Raw genomic sequence first — 21385 nt, forward strand, 5'->3', positions numbered from 1 at the left:
ACGAGGTGACCACAAACACGCTGCCTTTAACCACAGTAATGGAGAAAATTCCAGTATGGGTTGGGAGAGCCAGTCACGAAACACAGGTGGCGAATCCCCCTGCAGAATATGTGCGGCGTATTTTACCATTTTCAAAGCTCAGTTTCACCTGCAATTTCACAGAATGACAGAATCACAGAATGTCAGGGATTGGAATGGACCTTGAAAGATCATCTAGCCCAATCAACCTGCCAGAGCAGGAACACCCAGATGAGGCTACACAGGAATGTGTCCAGGTGGGTTTTGAATGTCTGCAGAGACTCCACAACCCCCTGGGCAGCCTGTTCCAGTGTGTGTCACCCTCACTGTGAAGAAGTTTCTTCTCGTACTTAAGTGGAACCTCCTGTGTTCCAGTTTGTACCCATTGCCACTTGTCCTATCATTGGTTGTCACCGAGAAGAGCCTGGCTCCATCCTCGTGACACTCACCCTTCACATATTGATAACCATGAACGAGGTCACCCCGCAGTCTCCTCTTCTCCAAGCTAAAGAGACCGAGGTCTCTCAACCCTTCCTCATATGGGAGATGCTCCACCCCCTTCATCATCCTTGTGGTGTTTGTTCGCACCTGACACCCAGGCCGGGCGCAGGGCAGGACCCGCAGGGGACGGACAACCCCGCCCCCCAGTGGCGGGCAGAGCCGCCCGGGACGCGGAGCCCCGCCCCCCCGCGCGCGGCCCGGCGCTAACCCCGCCCCAAGGGGTGGGGGCGCCCCCCCGTGAGGGGAAGCGACCGCCCCCGCTCCGCCCTTTCCGCGCCCCTTCGCCGCTTCCGGTGCCCCGCGGACGTGACGGATCCCGTCTCCCCGCCCCGTCGCTGCGGCGCCTGCGCACTGCGGCCGGCGCCTGCGCGCGGAGCGGCGGCGGCCTCCCCCGGTTCCGTTCCCGCGGTGGCGGCCGGCGGGCCGCGCACGATGAGGTGGCGCCGCTGCGGGGCGGGCGGGCCGCGCTGCGCCTGAGCGCTCGCACTCCTTCCCTCGCACCGGCGCCGGGCCGCGCCCGCTCCCCCGCCCCGGCATGGAGGAGAAGTACAGCGGGCAGGCCTTGGCCGGCGGCGGCCTGCTGGGGCCCGTGGATGTGCCCAGCGCCCGGTAACGGCAGCGGGGGGGAGCGGCCGCTGCGGTGGGTGAGGGTGCCTCGGGCGAGCCCCGAGCCGTGCTCCTGTCGTCGTCGCGGCTGGGGGGCAGCTGATGTGGCTCCGCAGGCTGCCGTGCGGGGCGCGGGGAACGAGAGGCAGCGGCGGGGGGCCGGGCCTGGGGCTGGGCCCGGGGGCGGCGTGTGCGCGGCCGCATGTTCAAAGCGCCCTCTCTCCTTTTACCAGGCTGACCCGGTACATCGTGCTGCTGTGCTTCACCAAGTTTCTGAAAGCCGTGGGACTGTTTGAATCTTACGACCTTCTGAAAGCAGTCCACCTCGTGCAGTTTATCTTTATAGTGCAGCTGGGGTGAGTGTGTAGGGGCTGGAGCCTTGTCCACTGCTGCCGTGGCACAGTTCATCTGTGGTGGTCTTTGTCAGCATCAGGCTTGTACCCTGCCTTATGTTATTATAGGTTAATTGAGGAGAAGGCGTAGCAGTGGATCCAGGAAATACTCTGTTCATAGCAGTTTTTCTTTCATATCTCTGCTCACTATGATTTTAGAATCATATCTCAAGTTGGAAGGGACCCACAAGGATCATGGAGTCCAACTCCTTGCTCCTCACAGGACTACCTAAAACTAAACCATATGACCAAGGGCATTGTCCAGACGCATGTTGAACTCTGACAGACTTAGTGCCATGACCACTTCCCTGGGTAGCCTGTTCCAGTGATAGACTACCTTCTCCATGAAAGAACCTCTTCCTAATTCATCCCTGCGTGTCCTGTCACTGGTCACCAGAGAGAGGAGACTAGCACCTCCCCATCCCCTGCTGCTAGTGAGGAAGGTGTAGGCTGTGATGATATCACCCCTCAGCCTTCTCCAAGCTGAGCAAACCAAATGTCCCCAGCTGCTGCTCCTCATTCTTGCCCACAAGATCTTTTTTCATTTTGGTCACCCTGCTCTGGACACACTCTAACAGTTTGATGTTCCTTGTTATATTGAGGTCCCCAAAACTGCACAGAATACTGGAGGTGAGGCTGCACCAGTGCAGAGCGAGACAGTCACCTCCCTGCCCGGCTGGCAATGCTGTGCTTGATGCAGCCAGGACACAGTTGCCCTCTTGGCTGCCAGGGCACACTGCTGGCTCATGGTCAACTTGCCACAAACGCAGACCCCCAGATCTCTTTCCATGGGGCTGCTCTCCAGCCTCTCATCACCCAGTTTGTATGTTTAACCAGGATTAGCCTGTACCAGGTGGAGAATCCCACGCTTGCCTGTGTCGAATTTCATGCGGTTGGTGATTGCCCAGTTGTCTAGTCTATCCAGGTCTCTCTGTAAAGCCTCTACCCTCAAGAAACTTAAATGGTTTTGCTGCGTTGATATTGTTCATACCATGATAGTACTGATCACAGGAAGCTCAGGTGTGTCCAAGTTGTCTTAACAAGGGTATAAAGACAAGTTTCTTCCTTATAATTTACATTCCTGTAGTTCTTATGAGCTTCAACTGCTCTTTTTCCCTGATGGAGAAAAGTGTAGAAACTGATAGCAAATATATAGAAACAACCTTTGCAGACAGAATCATGCTTCATGTTTGCCTTATATGATGTGGAAGAGGATTTCTGTAGTAAACCTGTCAGAGTTGGAATATTTGTAACCTCATTTTTTCCTTTTATTTCAAATTTGTTTACATTTCTGGGCATCTGACTTGCATGTTCCCAAGCACCATAGTGTTCTTCCCCATCATTTACTCTTTATCCCAGTTGAGAAAGATGCATGGTGTTTCTCACCATTTCTAACAAGACTGTATTCAGCATTCCATATGTGAGTAAGCCTTTGAGTAGATGTATCTTGCTAATGAAAAGGAAATAGTATTATTTCTCCTGAAAACTTCTGAGATCGGTTACTTTGATTTTAGTAAATCACAGGAGATGTCTCATTAGCCATTCTCTGAAGAACTTGCATTTAAAATTGACCAGAACTGAAGTTCACTTACTATCACCTTTGTACTGGTATCTCACACATGTAATGCAACAGGGAAAATAAAACCAGTTAGTGTGATCAATGTGGCTTTTTAATGTAAAATGTAGAGGAAGCAGTTTTGCCAGCTGAGCCTCGTATGAGATACCTAGTTATTTAGAGCTGATTTGAATAAAAAGCTGACTGCTAACACACTAATAGAGAACTTTTTTCTTTTAACAGGTCTGCAATTTTTATGGTTTTGTTTCAAAAACCATTTTCTTCCGGAAAAGTTGTAACAAAGCGTCAGGTGAGTTGACATATGTAATAATGGTTCACATCTTTGTAGATAATTCTTGACAACGTGGCTTTTGCCACAGAACAAAGGTTGGTTCGCTTGGAAGATGTGGTTGCAACTTCCAGAAGTGTGCAACTAACTTCGTCTCTAGTGTGGTGTAAAAAACAATCAGCATTTTTAGCTTATGTCAGCGCCTTTTGAGAGTACCCTGAAAAGCTTGGTCCTTGGCTCCATACGAGCCTCTGTTTTGAGGATTGGATTTTCAAAAAGAGTTTAGTCTATTTAGCCAACTTCGACAGTTTCTGAGGTTGAATTCAGGACTGCCGGAATGTTCAAGTGCTTCGGTCATGTCCTTCCCACCAAAAGAGTGCTTTCTGCATGGTATACTGTGATGGGGAGTTAGTCTGTGCTCTTCAGACCTCTCTTGAGCTCCCAGTGTCTAAAGATGTCAGAGGAGGGCCGGGTTGGAATGTACTGCTTTGTAATAAATTAATTTTCTTCACCTGCTCCATATTCATCTCGGTTTTATGTAATTGTGTGCACAAAAACTTGGCGCGTGCACGATGTCATCAGTGTGTGTGCTAAGTAGAGAGAATCTGAAGGATAGCCTCAAAAATGTTCCAAATGTCAACTACTTTAAAGTGTGAACAGGAATACATTTCATCTTTGATTCATGTTCAGAAAAATCTCTCAATTTATGATTTCCCTCTTGCTAAAAAATTTAAAATTCTGGATTTTGAAGATGTGATTTTTGTGATGGGCACTTTTTCTTCTTTAATATATTTCCAAAATGAATTACTCTTCTTAAAAATCTTGCATTTACAGTTAATAATGTATTGAATAGCTGAATTATAACCTGTTTCCTGAAGAAAGAATTTAACACATACATAAGTATTTGTAGACTTAAGGTCTTGGTCTCTTTATCTTGGATGTTTTACCTAGTTTTACGTATGCTTATCAGATATATAAAATAGATTACAAAATAAACAGCGTCTTTGACAGATAAATGGACTTGCATTTTTTTCAGCATTTTTTCCAGGCTGTTTTTTTAAAGAGATCTCAGACTATGCTATATAATCTAGTACTCTGGTAGAAAAGAAATCTAGTTCATAATGTGTCCAAACCTTACTTACTGGAAGAATAGTTAAGAAGATAATCATACTCAAAATTTTGCAGAACTTGCAGAGCATTTGGTTTCCCCTCTATTTCTACAGCTACTGTGTTAAAGAATGCTAATAATGGGGTGTTTATTTTGAAACTGTGGAGAAAATGATAATGAAATACCTTTCTTTTGTAGTGGATCAAAATTTTTAAGCATGCTGTTGTGGGATGTATCATTTCGCTCTTGTGGTTTTTTGGCCTTACTCTTTGTGGACCACTGAGGTAATTATTTATTTACTGTAAAGAATGTTTTATCTTTTTAAGATATTTTTTTGTGATCTTTTCCTGTCTTCCTCGTTTGTTTTTTGTTTTGTGTCCGTTAGTCCATAAAGCCAGCTTCTTGCTTTATTTTTTGCAATTTTAAATGAATCTTTATGCTTTTCCCTGTGAACTCGGTTGTGCTTGGGAAAAGGTACATAGAATTTTGTGTAGAACTTGTGATTTTCTTAATTGATTCTTTGACAAGATGCCAGTAAAATTCTTGAGAGTATTTAAGCAATTGATGTGAGTGATTTAACAAGCTCACTGACTGCTGTACTGACTGTCATTTTCATGGTTTCCCTAGTCTTATTAATGTAAACCACATTTTTTATTTGACTGTTTGAAGTCCATGGCTTGACTGCTGGTGATAGCCACTTGTATTCCTGTGCTAGGGGGCCATAATAAATTTCTGCATTTGTGACAGAGCATTGCTTTTTCTGGTTGTATGCCTGTGCTGTGTTGGAGTTGGGTAGCATTAGTGCGTGTACTCCATGTAAAATCACTTGTGCTGTTTGTTAGCAGTACTGACTGACTGACAATGAAAGAATAACATTAGACTTCCAAAAATGGAGGTTAATGTATTAGCATCTTTCGTTAGAGAGGGGAAGGTGAAGCCTTAAATGATACATTTTATGATACTGAAGTCTTGTCCTCTATTGAGCAAAAGGCATACCTGCGAGTAGCAGATTCCTTAATGTTGTATTGTGGATGCTGTCAGTCTTCCCAAACAGAACCAGGAACATGGGCCATAGCACATTGTGTGGCTATGCAGAGAATGGCAGAACCATTTGGTAATCTTGACAGGAATTATTATTTTCATGTTATGCTCTGGAAAGCTGTCAATATAGCCTATTAGTCAGTCTTTTCTGTCTAAAAGAGATAGTGTACCAGTTAGAATTTCTTACTTGCAGCAACTAAGAGGTTCTGATGTTGCATAAACTACTAGACCATCAAGATCTCAATAAACAGGCTGTAATACAATAGAATAGGACCTCTTCTTTCTTTGAGCCAGAAACTTTGGTTTAGAGGGGGTGTTGTAATGGTAATAATAATTTCGTCTTGAGCAAATTAGTATCTTGTTGTGTTACTGGAAGAAAGTACAATTTAAAGTAATCTATAAAAGAATAATTTTAATCTGTTCCTTGAGTCAGAACATTCTCTGTTTTGTGATATATCTGGTTGTCCACAGCTAGTACTGTTACTGGTGAAGGCAAATAGATTTGCATTTATCCTATGAAATTATTTAAACTTCCTGTTGGAATCACAGGATAAATCTTTGACTACTGCGTCATTGAATTTTAGGTGAAATAGCATGTATCAAGCTTGTAAGGTAAGTAAACTCCTAGTAAGTGGACATAATTGTTTATTTCGCTTTTTTATAGGACACTGTTGCTGTTTGAACACAGCGATGTGGTTGTGATATCACTCCTTAGTGTCTTGTTCACAAGCTCAGGCGGAGGACCAGCAAAGGTATTTAAAATTTATTTTACCAAATGTAAAAAATACTGAATGTAAATTCAAGTACTTCTTTACCTCGAACAAACAGTGTTTCAGACCTGTGTTCATAGAAACTGTGTTGTTTTTTTAGCTTAGCTAGTGATGAAATGAGAAGGTGTACTACTTGAAATAATAAATATGACATTAAGAGGGAAACTGGGAGGAGCTTTTGGAGAGCCATTGCAGATACCTGAGAAGTATTTTCTATTTGTAGGCACAAAAGGATCGTGAGAATGATATTTGCACGTAAGCATTCTTTGTAACGGAATTTTTGGGTCAAACTGACAAAAGGAGATGTGTGCGTTGTAGTCATTCTGGTCTTTAGGCACTGAAGTCCAGCAATACAGCCTCCAGATCGTTGCCTAGTCTCTTCAGTATCTGTAGTTTTTCACATACTTTGGGTTTTTTTCTGCCAAAAAGCTATCTAAGTACTTTAATGACTGCAAGAGCTTATGTGTGCTGAATGCATGGGCCCAGTCTTTCACTCAATCAGAGGAGACATCCTTTGTCCAAGTTGCATTACACACAATTTTGGAAGGTGCCTAATCACCCCTGAACGGAATGAGCTCGTCCCACCACCTAGTAGTCTTGGCCACTTTAACTCAAAACCAGTGGTAGCTGGAGGAAGATACCCAAGGCCAGAGTACTTCCTATGTAAGAGGAAGTCTGGCTTTGATGCCACCTCAGGCTGCGAGTTTTGAAATTTGTCTTGTAACTGCTGCTGGAGTCCCCTATTTGCTTTTAGGGTGGCCTTAGAATGAAAAGCAGTCATCTGCTCTGACACTACACACGCCCTGCCTCAAATTGAGATGCTATGGGCATCCAACATGAAGCTCCTCATCTAGAAGGCAAATCTTTTGTCCCGCCAACCACCCAAAGGGTAGATGTAGAGCTTGAGAGAGGTTCTGTATCGTAGTGTGTCATTCTTGGAAGTAAAGCTGAGTATCTTAAGTCCACAAAAACAAGGGAGCAAAACCCCTGTCCTCTGAATGTTTCAGCTTAATGAAGTGAACTGTGGTGAAGAGAAGTCAGCTGGCATTCCAAAGAGGATGTGATAGCTGTATTTGGCTTTGGAAGATGGATTGTAGCAGTATTCTTTAGCTGTAGAGCTCAGTGTCTTGCCAAGATAATGAATACCAAAATTGTAGTGTCTTAAGTCAGGGTGGTGAAAGCTCTGGGAGCTGGTATTTCATAGCTACCTCTCTGCCTTCCTCACAAAAGCACTGCAGAGCTCTTTATACAGTGCTCTAGTGTTTACTTTCCCTAAGGCAAAATTCTACAGTTTGTCCAATAGATCTTGTTTATAGTTCCTTAATGCTACAGGATATTAAATCATCAGGCTTAAGTAGCTGTGTATTTTGGCAAGCAGAAACACCATGAAGAAGGAAGCAATCACACTTGAACTTCATAAGATAGAGGCTTCTAGCTTGTTAGAGTAGTGATTTGGCCTGCGTTATCTGGTAAATCTGAAAATTAGAACAAATATAAAATTATATTGTCAAGGTCATTTGAAAAAAGAATGGGTATTTTCCTCATTCTTCATACTGAACTAAAATATGCTTACATTGATCAGGGAGGGAAAACAACTTCCTGGATTTTTTTTTGTGTTAATCTGTTACAGCACATTATAAAAATATTTGAGGTGGTTTTTTGTTGTGTGTTTTGTTTTATTTTTTTACAGACAAGAGGTGCTGCATTTTTCATCATAGCTGTCATCTGCTTACTGCTCTTTGATAATGATGACCTCATGGCTAAAATAGCAGAACATCGTATCCTTTCTTGCTGTGTGTAAGAGCAAGTGCCTGCTATTACTGGACCATAGAGAATGTGAAGTTCAGTGCACATAATTAAATATGCTTGCATTTTTCTTTATAGGAATGTTATCTTTTGAGAATATTATAGAATAAGATTTTATTTTTTTATCTAAATACTGATATTTACACCAAAAGAATGGCATTGCTTACTTTGATGACTTAGGACACAGCTATAGATTTTAAGTTGTAGTTAAAGGCTCCCGGCCCATTTGCACATATCAGACCACTTAGGATTGCTAGAAGCCTGCATACACATACACAGGCACGTCACAAGAAGAGCCAGAGGCCACAAATGCATTGTAAAGAGCAAGTTTTATTTTAGTTACCTCTCTACTGGGGGATCTCCGACGCCACAGCTAAGCTCCCAGGCAGAGGTAACACAAGCGGGGGACACAGGCGCTGGTCAGTTCAGCCCTGCTGGAAGATCGCCAGGCCTGCTGAGCTCACCTGTATTTCAAGGCTTCAGGCAGGTGCAGCCTCCTGCTCTTTCTCACAACAAAGCAGGAATCTCAGACAGTGATAAGGTGCCTAGAGTTTCTCACAGGCCTATGTTATCTAACACAGAGGTTCTACTCATCAAGCACACAAGGTCAGTAAAACAATTAGTGTGGTCCATGTGCTTTTTCTACAGACAGGTGCAAGGCACTTGAGTGTATTTACATTTGACTAATCTCCTCGCCAAATCTTCTGCTATTTCCCCATACAAAGCCCTTTTGATAAGTCTCCTTTTCTTTTAGGAATTCAGGACGTAATGGCTGTAGCCTAAATGTGTGCAGTAAATGGTTGACAGCCTGGCTGGCAGTCTTTTCTGTATATTCAGAAAGATTCATAGAATCATAGAATAGTTTGAGTTGGAAGGGACCTTCAAAGCTGATCTAGTCCAACCCCCCCTGCAATGAGCAGGGACATCTTCACCTAGATCAGGTTGCTCAGAGCCCTGTCCAGCCTGGCCTTGAATGTCCTCAGGGATGGGGGATTGACTACCTCTCTGGGAAACCTGTGCCAGTGTTTCACCAGAATGTGAAGTTCAGTGCACATAATTAAATATGCTTGCATTTTTCTTTATAGGAATGTTATCTTTTGAGAATATTATAGAATAAGATTTTATTTTTTTATCTAAATACTGATATTTACACCAAAAGAATGGCATTGCTTACTTTGATGACTTAGGACACAGCTATAGATTTTAAGTTGTAGTTAAAAAAATTTAAAAAATTTTTTAAATTTTTAAAAAATTTAAAAAAACTGTAAAAAATTTCTTCCTCATGTCCCCTCCTTTAGTTTAAAACCATTACCCCTTGTCCTGTCATAACAGGCCCTGCTAAAAAGTCTGTCCCTGTCTTTCTCATAAGCCCCTTTTTCAGTACTGGAAGGCCACAATAAGGTCTCCATGGAGCCTACTCTTCTCCAGGCTGAACAACCCCAACTCTCTCAGCCTTTCCTCACAGCAGAGCTGTTCCAGGCTCTGCTCATTTTTGTGGCCTCCTCTTGCCCCTCTCCAACAGGTCCGTGTCTTTCCTGTGCTGAGGGCTCCAGAGCTGGACACAGGACTCCAGGTGGGGTCTCACCAGAGCAGAGCAGAGGGACAGAATCACCTCCCTCGAGCCGCTCGACATGCTCCTTTTGATGCAGCCCGATATACAATAATCCCTTCATCCCCCAGCCTGGATTGATACTGGGGCGTTGCCCTGACCCAGGAGCAGGAACTTGTGAAAGTGAAAAAGGGCCAAGTAAACTTCCTCAAGGAAGGATGAAAACATGGAGTTACACATGCAAATGGTATAGTAGTATCAATTAACCCCTTGAGTTTTCAGTGACTAAGTTCATTGTTCAAGTGACTCTCGTAGTTTTTCCAGAAGCTATCATTATTTTAATATTTGCTGCATTGTGCTTGTAAATTACTATTTTTTTTCTAAAGTTTAAATAATTAGAAACTGGAAAGATACATATATTTCAGACACCTGACTGTTTTAGTGCTTTTAGTGAAAATCAATCTAATTTTTAAGGCTTTTGAGTATATTTTTTGAAGTTTGGTTGCCAAAACCAACGTAAAACCTATATGAAGACTGCTGTTAGTATTTAAAAGTGACTATGTTCTCATGTTTTAAAACACTAATTTTTTCCCCTCAATATTTTTAACTATTTATTTTCTGTGGAAATATATTCATCTTTCCTGAATTTTAAGGATCTGGCAAACCTTAAAGTTCAGTTTGCTTACTTCTGCTTTCTGTGGTCTTCTGCTACCTCTACCTTTTCCTTGGTTTAAAAAAAAAATCAATTGAAACTCTTCCTTAATGTTTTTATTTAGCTGAGGGGCATCATGACAGTGCTCTTACCCATGTTTTGTATACAATCATTGCTTTCCTAGGTGTTGCAGATCACAAGGTAAGTAACTTTGTTTTTAGTAGGTTAATGTTTAAGTTTTGTAGGTAAGGATTTCACCACCTCAGAGCTAATCCAAGCCTGAATCAAAATTTTCAACATCCCGTCCCCATATTGGAACTGAACTATCACTGATTTTTACAACCTGATTATGAGCAGCTTCAATACAGCAAGCCAAACCATACAGTATTCAAATTGTGTATCTGACAAGGACTTTGCTGCAATGCGCAACCTAAAAAGTCTCATTAAAATTATCGTGAAGTATTCTGTCATCTAAGCCATTTCTTCCTCACTTTGGGGGTCTTTTGTTGCTGCTTCTATATCTTTATCCAGTCTTGCCTTTATGTTAGGTGCTTGTATTTGAAGATACAGTTTCTGATACTTCTCAGTAGTATAGTCCCATTATAATAGGTTACATGAATGACTTGTGTATCAAAGTCTTACCATATGGGATTGAGCTGGCTGATGGAATTGTTCTGTTAGCTTAGTCTTGTTGCTAAAGTGGCTGCATTGAGGACTAAAGTAGGAAAAAAAATATATGGAGCAGCGGATAAACTATTAACATAAAAATAAATCAAATGATTAGACAGACGGGTTAACTGTGCGCAAAGCAAGTGTGATCTCAGGGAGATGAGGTGCTGCTTGTCTATCTTGTGGTTCATTTATAGAACAACTGTGGAAGAAAATATTGTGAAGAAATATGGTGCAATTAAAGGTAAGTGAATGTAAAGGATATGCAAGGATTAGAGACCAAGATGACGTTACACTTTTGAGGTTTACCTATACTTTCAACTCTTTCTTAATAATGGAAGATGGGAAACCCAGTTTTGTGTGATTTTTCTTCTTCCTCGTATGCTGTTCACTACCAATTCACACTTTGAGGATTTTAAACTTCAGGTCATATTAGGCTGTTGTGAATAGTGCTGAGGTGTAACCATGTATGCTCAGTTACTGTTTATAACTAGAGTAACAATTAGAGGAAGTATCCTGTCTTTGGCTTTTCTTGATAACTTAAAGAAAGCATGTTTAATCTTTTTTCATGTAAGTGTCCCTTTGTTTGGAGTGAGGTATTTAGCTGTCAAGAAGGGCTAACGGGATCCCTCTGTGTTTCCAGGGAGGAGTACTGCTTCTGGTACTGGCATTGTGCTGTAAGGTTGGTTTTCACATGGCTTCCCGAAAACTCTCCGTAGATGTAGGTGGAGCCAAGCGTCTTCAGGCTTTGTCTCATCTTGTTTCTGTGCTTCTGTTGTGCCCATGGGTCATTGTTCTCTCTCTGACAACAGAGGTAAGATAGCAAGTATAAAAATAAATAATTTTTTGTATTGCTTCTGCTTGTGAAGTGCAGTTTAAATCTTTTCTTCATAATAGTGCAATTTAAATCTTTACGTTATAATAGCTTTAAAATTACCAGAGTTGCCTTGTTTATTTTTCTAGTAAGCTCTGTTTGAAATTTTTCTTCTATATTTTGGCGTATATCTGCGTGATACCATAATACCCTCTTTTGTGTGATAACTTTATTTCATCTTTCTGGCTCAGATATATCCTACATTCATATACTAACATTGCACAAGTATTAATGAATGAATAAATACTGGGCTTTTTGTTCCTGAGGAGTGGATTATTGTAATTTAAAAACGTGTTCGTTATGCCTTAGGAAGAGTAGACCATTGCAAACATGGCATTGCGTATGGCATTGCTTTTAAACACATGAAAGTATTTAAAATTAGGTACTGTAGTGCATATTCACTTTATGTGTCTTTCTATAGCTGGAAAATTGGTTTTATATTAATACATTGAAAGTATAAAAGTATTAATGTTTCAATGGATAGCTGAAAACATTTGTAATGAAAATTAACTAGATTTAATGCTGTATGTAAAATCACATCTAATGGCAAACAATTCTGTTTGAAATGTATTTTCTGTTGCAGAGTAAAGTAGAGTCTTGGTCTTCTCTCATCATGCCTTTTGTAACAGTCATCTTTTTTGTTGTGATCCTGGATTTCTACATGGAATCGATATGCTCTGTCAAGATGGAAGCTTCCACGTGTGCCCGATATGGATCCTTTCTTATTTTCGTTAGTGCACTGCTTTTTGGCAATTTTTGGACACATCCAATAACAGACCAGCTTCGAGCTATGAACAAGCCACCACACCATGAAAGCACAGAGCATGTTCTTTCTGGAGGGGTGGTAGTGAGTGCTGTCTTCTTCATTTTATGTACGTACTCTTATTTATCTTTTAATAAATCTATTGTCTGTGTGACTGAGAAGCCCATCAGAAAGTGGATGTGTGCAGTATTCTTTTGGATGAGCATTTATGGATTCTTGTGAGTAAAAAGGGCCTGTGACTGTTTGCTCCTTTACTGTCTGTCTACAAAAAAAAAAAAAAGTAATCTGTTCTGTTGTGGAAGTGATGACCTAACCTTGCATAGCAATGAAATCTAATGATAAACTTCAAGATAAAGTTGACAATCACTTTGCTGTCTGCAAATCTCATGTAAGCTTTGATTGCTGCTAAAACACATTATAAAATAGCTGTGAAGCTTAGAAACAGCAACAAAAACTTCAATACTTTCCTTGCAGCTGCCAATATCCTGTCCTCCCCCTCCAGGAAAGGGCAGAAGGGTACCCTTATTGGCTATTCCCCTGAAGGCACCCCTCTCTATAACTTCATGGGTGATGCATTACAGCAGAGCTCTCAGTCATTACCTCGGTTTATTAAGGAGTCACTGAAACAAATCCTTGAGGAGTATGATTCCAGGCAGATCTTCTATTTCTTGTGCCTAAATCTGGTAAGTGCATGGTTTTTTTGGTTTTTTTCAAACCAAATCACAGTAGTACACACTTAGTACAGTAAGAAGAGTTGTTCTTTAAAAGGTTTCCCTGGTTGATTGTTTTTAAAGTGACCCTTGATGGAGTAGATGGAATGTTAAAGTAGAAGATTCCTGAGCTAATCTTACAGTGGGCGGCAGGTCACTTTGATTTGTAGTCACAGTGTGGCAGTGTTTCTGTGTGTAACAACTATACCAGTAGCTAACTGCTTGTATGATGGTATATTTAAGATTGAGATATCTCAATATTACCAGCGGGTGAGCTGAAACTAATAAGTCCTTCAAGGATGGGGACACCAAATAGTAAGTGTGGGACTGAGTAGCGTCGTTTTGGAGTTGGCCAGTTTTATTTCTAGCTTCATTCTTTCTCAGATAGGAAAAGATCATTCAGTAAGCAAGACTGATAGAACCTCATTTGCAAGGATCTCTGTTTGTTCTTTGGCAATTATCCAAGAAAATATGGAAAGGAACTTGAAGTATCCATGGTGACTTTAAGGAATTCCATTATGAGTTATGAAAGGTGGGAAACAAAGTTTATAGGCAGACCAATTAATAGTAGTAAATTGTGCAGGGAAGATTTAAACAGTCAACCTACTGGTTGCTTTTACACTAATAACAGATCAGATCAGAGTTGTTACACTGCTTAATAACAAAATGCTTAAAACTTGTTTGTACAACATCAGTTTAAAATTTTAAATTAAAAATCTGTTCCTTTGGGGGGTTCTTTTCTTAGGTCTGAGGCTTTTGTGGTGTGTAGGTTCAAAAATGTCTCTTCATAGACTTGGAATGTATCGGTTATTTTTGTTTGGTCGGAGAAGAGAGAAAATGGTCTAGAAATACTTTGAACAATACCTTGAAAAACTATCAAGTGTCCTATGGAGTTTCCTGCTAGCTGCCAAGACATTCAATTACTAGTTAATGTTGAAGGAAAAATTCAAACTCTCTTTCGTTTTAGGCTTTCACTTTTGTGGAGCTTTTTTATGGAGTATGGACCAATAGCCTTGGTCTTATTTCTGATGGATTTCACATGCTTTTTGATTGTTCTGCATTAGTGATGGGACTTTTTGCAGCTCTGATGACAAGATGGAAAGCAACTCGCATATTCTCCTATGGGTACGTATATTAGGTTCTTTAAGGACTGTCTGAAAATTATTCTAGTTGCTCATTTTCAAAGTGCTCTGCCATAAAGATATGTTCAGGTTATTTTAATGGTGCATGCTTCTGTGGGTTTTTTGCTGTGTGTCTTTTCTGTTCCATTTGTGTTCATGCTATTCCCCTCTTACCCAGGAAAAAAGTGCCTGAAATGTGATTTTCATTTACCTCCACAAATAAAGCTTTATCACTGTTAAATTATGTAAAAATTGCCTTGCTCTATGTATGTGTGTGTCTGTCAAACAAAAATGTCTTGCAAGTCAGTGTTTATATGAGGATTTCAATAGTGCTAATATAATCAAAATTTGTATGGTTAAATTGCGTGGAAGTTGAGCAGTTTGAAACCTTGAATGGGCAGTATTTATTTTTAAAAAATAGATTATTATAGCTTTACACTGTTGGTGTGTGGACAGTTGCAAACTAGCTACCTCTTGTTCAGAAATAAATAACCCAGAAATTAAGGCAGGATTTTGTGGTGTTGAGGAAAAAAATCAAAGCAAACTTAATGCTCTATTAAATGTATTGTAACTTTATTTATTATGACTTTGCAATTTGTTCAGAGTACCAGTTGTTCGTTCTCAGAAGTACATGCTTGCTTTCAGGTATGGACGTGTAGAAATTCTCTCTGGATTTATTAACGGCCTCTTTCTGATGGTAATTGCTTTCTTTGTCTTCATGGAATCAGTGGCCAGACTGGTGGATCCTCCAGACATAGATACAAATATGCTAACGGTAAGTTTAGCCATTCTGTTTGAATGTTGTTCAGCAGTTAATGGTTCATTTATGTTGGTTTTAATTAAAAAAAAAAAAAAAAAAAGATAAGGAGACTAAAGTTGGGTACTCACAAGGTCTAAACCGTGCCTTGACTTTTTAAAATATGAAAATATACAGGGGTAAGTGTAATTTAATTATAACAGTTAAATTGGATTTTTTTTCTAAAATGTTACAACTCTAATTGTTTTAGATGGTGATCTTTCTTTTCTTCAAACTAATTTTTTAGATGGAATTCTACAAATCCAAACCTTCATCTCTCACATTTCCAGCTTCACTTGTTTTCTTCCCCACATACACTTAAATTTGTGTGCTCCTGCTCTCTTCAGTAGCAAAGAGAGAGATTTTTATGTAGCCACAAATAGAAATGCACATTGCTGGAATTGAGGCCTGATTTTTTTTTTTTTCTTTTTAATATGCAATACTCACTTCATTTTCACTACTGATTTTGTTTCCTTGTGGTGGAAGGGGTTAATCCCTCAAGAGAAGCAAAGTCTGCATAGGAAAGGTCTAATAACCCCCAAGCAGGGTTTCTGTAGTGCCTTAATTAGCTGGAATTACTCTTACACTTCTCTCATTTTTCAAGAGAAGAGCAGAAAAATATACAGACAGATAGAAAGCACGGCTCAACCAATAAAGCAGTAGTTGCTGTCTTCACTTAAGTACAATTTTAGATGAGTGTATGTGTCCTAGATACAATACATAAACTTTTTTTTCCAATAAAAGCAAAGCAAAACTTGCATTCAAACCACTCCATCTCTTTTTGGAAGTAAATAAAACCAATGACCGCTTCTTAAAACTAGATTTCCTCTTTTGCCCTGATTTGTGGATACTAGGTTTTGCATTTTGGTGGTGGTTATTACATGGGGTTTTTGGGAAGGTTAGGGATAATCACTTTTTTTTGAGAGAGGCGAAGAAAATTCCTCTGAAATCAGCTTTCATACTGAAATGAATATGATGAGGAACCCATGTTAGAATAATTGTTCTGTTGGTGTTAATGCTTCCATGTTTTTTCCTTTATTAAGCATACATTGTGTCTGGTTACCATGTTCTAGAAAATGAACTTGAACTCTTGGGAAGACTTAGCGATGTTAAAGACTTTTCTCCCTCTCACAGCCGGTCTCTGTTGGAGGGCTGATCGTAAACCTGGTTGGTATCTGTGCCTTCAGCCACGCGCACTCCCATGGGGCGTCTCGGGGAGGTTGTCACTCGCACGATCACAGCCATTCTCACCATGGGCACAGCCACAGCCACGGACACGGCCATTCCCATGCTGACCATGGGCACAGCCACGGCCATTCCCACGCGCCTTCTGGGGGAGGCATGAACACCAACATGAGAGGTGAGTACGGATTGTTGAATCAGAAATTATGTCTGTGATTCCCAGCAGACTTTGAAGATTTTCAGAACCAGACCCTGTACTATGCATAATGCTTAAAATCTCCAGAAGTCATCTAACAGCCATCTAATGTCATATATGTGAATTTCTCGAACTGTTTCTTCATTAATAGTTTAACTTGAAGAAACAGAACTTGAAATACTTCTTTGCTTGGCTTTCTCAGATGTGGGTAGTACCCTGTAAAAAGCATCAATTTGCATTCTTCATTAACATTAATAAGCAGTCATTGTAAGCCTTATTGAAAGAACGTAAAAGTTCATGGTTCTAAGTTCCATCTGGAAATGAAAGTACAAGATCTCTATCTGTAAAGATATTACCATGCTTCTAGGTATTATGTGACAACTGGTGGTAAAAACACTGAGGGAGGCAATAAGAAAAATGCAGACCAACAGTCTAGACTATGCTCCTATTTGTGTTTCAAATTTAAAATCAGAATCTAACTAAGAAGGATAATTATATTAAAAATTTCAGCATAGCTACTACTTGGAGTTTTTTCCTCGGTAATTAGAAGGTTGTTGAACTACCAGCTGCCTGGCTTATAAAAAAATCTATAAAAGATCCCATTTTTTTGCGTAAGCATGTCAGAGCATAAGCTTTTTTATTTCATTCGTTACTTTACATCTTAATTCTGCTGGCTGTTCTTTTTCTGGCATTTTTGCGAAATCTGCCCATATTCTTAACTATTTCAACATTCTTTCAAATGCTGACACTTAACGAGCACTAATCCTACAAATAGTTAAAGATTATTTTCCTGTGCCCTTTGAGTTTACACTGAGAACGCTACCCACCATTAAAACAGTATAAAGGAATACTCCCAGCAGTAGCAGATCGACAACCTTCTTATAAAATTGGAGCAGAGTTGGCATACAAAAAACAAATGTTGCATTAAAATCTGTCCACATTAGCAGGCCAAGGCATTTACACTGATCTTTTTTTATCTTCTGTTAAGGATCAATGAGTCCCTCCCTATAGAGTTAAATGATTAAGCTATATAGTAAAAATCCCACTAACAATTTAAAGAATAGTCACGTTTGGTTTAATCTGTGAATGCCTGCCTAGATCATTGCACTGTAGAGTGTAACTTTTTTTTTTCTTGTGTTTGTGTTTGCTTTGTTTTTTTACATTGTTTTGTAATTGAACATTGGAAAAATTGTATGTTTTGTTTCATTTTGCACCCAGTTAGGCAGATAGTTGCCTGAGGGGTGTTCATTATATTTAATGAACCCTACTGTGTTTCCTCTGTTGAACGTGTACACATATTTTAAACAGAACTGTTCAACCTAATCACTTGGTTTATTTTGTTTTCAGGTGTGTTTCTGCATGTGTTAGCAGACACTCTTGGCAGTGTTGGTGTTATCATATCCACAATATTTATTCAGCAATTTGGATGGCTCATAGCTGATCCGCTCTGCTCTCTCTTTATTGCTACGCTGATATTTCTTAGTGTTATCCCACTATTGAAAGATGCCTGTCAAGTGCTTTTGTTGAGGATGCCTCCAGAACAGGAGAAAGATCTGCATGCTGCTTTAGAAAAGGTCAGAAAAAAAAAAATCTAAATGTTTTCATATACAAATATACAAAGCTATAACTGTTCTTGATAATTATTAAACTCAAGTAGTTCAGTCTGACAGCTTCCGTTGTCTTAGAAAACTTCATGGCTCAAGTTTTTTTAGATCAGTTTTGCAGAGATGAGACAGGTTTAGAATTTCCACTGATTAAAGTTGGTTTGCAACTAAAAAAAAAAACTTGTACTGTTTTTTGCTTTTATGGGTAGCTCAGGATTACAGACAAGTATGGTGACACTGTGGGAAAGGAACTTAGTACTAAGAAAGTAACATAGCAGTTCCCAAAAGCTTGTGCCATTTTTAAACTTGATGTGTACAGTTCAGGCTACAGGATTGTACCTTGAGCCTGTAATTGCAGGTTTTCTTACTTATTCATAACTCGAAGGGCATGCTGGTTCACAGTAGGTGAGATGACAGGAGAAATGCTGTTTTTTCTAAATACTCTTTCATTCTAGTCCATTCTCTTCCTGTCTGCTGCAGTACGGCGTCTGCTTTCAGATACCCACCCAGAGAGGGGTTTGAAACTAGATCATCATTAAGGTGCCCTCCAACCCAAACTATCCCGTGGTCCTATGATGCGGTGTGGGACACAATATCCCTCTGGCCAGCTTGGGTCCTCTGTCCCAGCTGTGTCCCCTCCCATCTTCTTTCGCACGCCAAGCCTGCTCACTGGGGTGAGGGCAGAGTGGGAAAAAGACAACCTTGGCAGCACCCAAGCATTGTTCAGCAACAGCCAAAATACCAGTATGTTATCAAAACTGCCAGGCACAAGTGCAAAACACAGAACCTCACCAGCTGATGTGAAAAAATAGTTAATCCATCCCAGCCAGAACTGGTACAAAGATAAATTTCAAAAAAATGATAAGTTATGGAAAGATACTATGTCTCTGAATTTAATCCAGCTATGATAACTAAATAGCTGCATATCCTGGATAGTCAGGTAACAGATGGCCTAGAAGTGTTTAAATATCCAGCAAGCTTTCTGGTTGGTCTGTCCATTGATTTTATTGTGATATGTACACTGAATGATTTTTTTTTCTCATCCTGTTTTGCATTGCACTCTGCTGGTTTTTTCATTTAGTTTGACTTTTAGTTTCTAGTCTTTGACAGTAGTAGCAAGGTGACCTTTCAATACTACATATTTCTGTATATGCCTTAGCTGGAAAGCTACTTTGCTATACAGCTTTGTTTCCCTGTTAAATATATGCAACCAATATCAATGTACATACACACGTTTTAAATGTGTTCTTAAATTAGTTGTTGCTAATGTAATTTATTTACAGATTCAAAAAATAGAGGGAGTCATATCCTACAGAGATCCTCATTTTTGGTGCCACTCTGCAAGCGTTGTGGCGGGTACAATACATGTGCAAGTGGTATCAGATGTGATGGAACAGAGAATTGTGCAGCAGGTAGGTACAAGGTTTTTAGACCCTAATGTCTTCATTTCTCACTCTGCAGCTGCTTTTCAGCCACAGACTGAAGCTTGAAGCTGCTGTTTGTGATTATTTCTATAACTGCTAGTTACTGTCTCAGAGCTGGTCACTAATGCTGTACTTCCCCTTGCCTGCTAGCCAGGAATTAGTTGCCTAACGAGTAGTCTGCTGAAACATCTGCCAAAACAAAACAAAAGTCTGGTTTTTTTCTCACTGTTGAAAGGGGCACTACATCTGCTCTGAGAAAAGGAGGAGGAGGTGAATTTCACACTGCAAAACAGGCAGTAAACATGAGGGATATCTGGATGCTAAGCATGGGTTTGCAACTGGCTTACTGATACCAGTCTGCCTTGGATTTTTCTTTTTCTTAAAGACATAACTTATTTTGCTTATGCAAGACACTGATAATTACCCAGAAGCTGCAAAGCCATGCCATACCCTTGAAGCTAGTCTCTGCTTTCCAGAAAATGTAGTTCTTTATGATGATATATTTTTAAGCTACAGTATCTCAGAGTCAGAATATTGCAAGTTACTGTGAGGTGCATATAAGGTGTGATACTAATGTTAACCGTGCTGTTCTGTTCAGGTTACAGCAATTTTGAAAGATGCTGGCGTCAACAACCTAACTGTCCAAGTGGAGAAGGAGGCTTATTTTCAGCACATGTCTGGACTCAGTACAGGATTTCAGGATGTCCTTGCAATGACCCAGCAACTGGAATCCATGAAATACTACAAAGATGGTACTTACATCATGTGATGCAAAAAGAGGAGATGTAAATGGTGAAGCTGTAGGATTCCATATTTGTATTACTTTTTCATCAGAAGATCTTGCACAAACATGTACAGAAACAAATGTACTATATATTTGATTTTTTTAAAGCATACTTTCTTTATTAAAATTGGATCAAGATGCTATTATAAAGGAAATAAGATGGACTCGAACACTTACTGTATATGTGAAAATAATGGAAATCTTAAATACTGTACTTGGTGTTTATTAAACAGAACTCTTGCAACTTGTGAATGAGCAGAGATATATTCCATACTTTAAGTGTGGGACATCATGATTATGATTTCATGGAAGCAGTGGGAAATGGACACAGTTTATACTGGAATGCAAACATAAGCAGCTGAAAAATATTTTTTTCAAACATAGCTTGAAGACTCTTTGAATGAAAAAAAAATACACCTTTATTGTGGGGAGTAAAAAGCAACATGTAGTCATGGTTTTTTGCACACTTTATTAGATAATAGAAATACAGTTTTTATATTATGTGATTTCTAAACTTAATGCATCAGACCACATACATGTTATCATTTTTAACCCAATTGGTTTTCTTAAGGAAATAAATCCACAGGTGAGCACTGAGAAATTATGAAGGGAAAAAACTGCAGACACTTTTCTGTTTCCTGGGAAGACACAGAATCAAAAATACACTATGTAAAATACTTTTTTTGTTGTTTACTTCTTGTATGAATAACTACAAATGCAATAGTTTGAAGCTTAAAGTAACTAATCAGTGGCCATCCTCACACTCAGCTAAACTTCACCTCAGGCTTTTCTGTCACTTGATTTTTTTTTCATAATCACATAACACAGCTGCAGGTGTACTGTAGCCAGCTGTACCTTTGTGTATTACCCAAGGATGCGGTCCAGGTTCAGAATGCCAGATGGTGCCAGTAGTCTAGGACTTGGCAAGCTGCTGAAACAAACTGTAAATTGAGACTTCTAGACTGGAAAGAGAAA

The 21385-nt window shown here is 39.9% G+C and overlaps 1 protein-coding gene across 1 annotated transcript; it reads left to right on the forward strand.

Moving 5' to 3' along the window:
- The first annotated feature begins 865 nt into the window (after positions 1-865).
- SLC30A5 (solute carrier family 30 member 5) lies at positions 866-20658 on the forward strand. The gene is made up of 16 exons (XM_082075775.1): positions 866-1128; positions 1359-1481; positions 3316-3382; positions 4668-4753; positions 6175-6262; positions 7971-8058; positions 10412-10488; positions 11600-11770; positions 12414-12702; positions 13068-13276; positions 14271-14428; positions 15070-15199; positions 16355-16580; positions 17946-18172; positions 19486-19614; positions 20225-20658. The coding sequence occupies exons 1-16, from the start codon at positions 1055-1057 to the stop codon at positions 20393-20395; spliced, it is 2313 nt and encodes a 770-aa protein (XP_081931901.1). The 5' UTR covers positions 866-1054; the 3' UTR covers positions 20396-20658.
- Positions 20659-21385: the final 727 nt, after the last annotated feature.

Source organism: Streptopelia decaocto, assembly GCF_964273445.1.
Source record: "Streptopelia decaocto genome assembly, chromosome: Z".
Taxonomy (NCBI): domain Eukaryota; kingdom Metazoa; phylum Chordata; class Aves; order Columbiformes; family Columbidae; genus Streptopelia; species Streptopelia decaocto.

Excerpts from the sequence above, each read along its gene's own strand:
- SLC30A5 (XM_082075775.1), top strand. The coding sequence starts at position 1,055 with ATGGAGGAGAAGTACAGCGGGCAGGCCTTGGCCGGCGGCGGCCTGCTG. Across the intron at positions 3,383-4,667 it reads AAGTTGTAACAAAGCGTCAG|TGGATCAAAATTTTTAAGCA; the intron begins GTGAGTTGACAT and ends TTTCTTTTGTAG. Across the intron at positions 11,771-12,413 it reads TTCTCTCTCTGACAACAGAG|AGTAAAGTAGAGTCTTGGTC; the intron begins GTAAGATAGCAA and ends TTTCTGTTGCAG.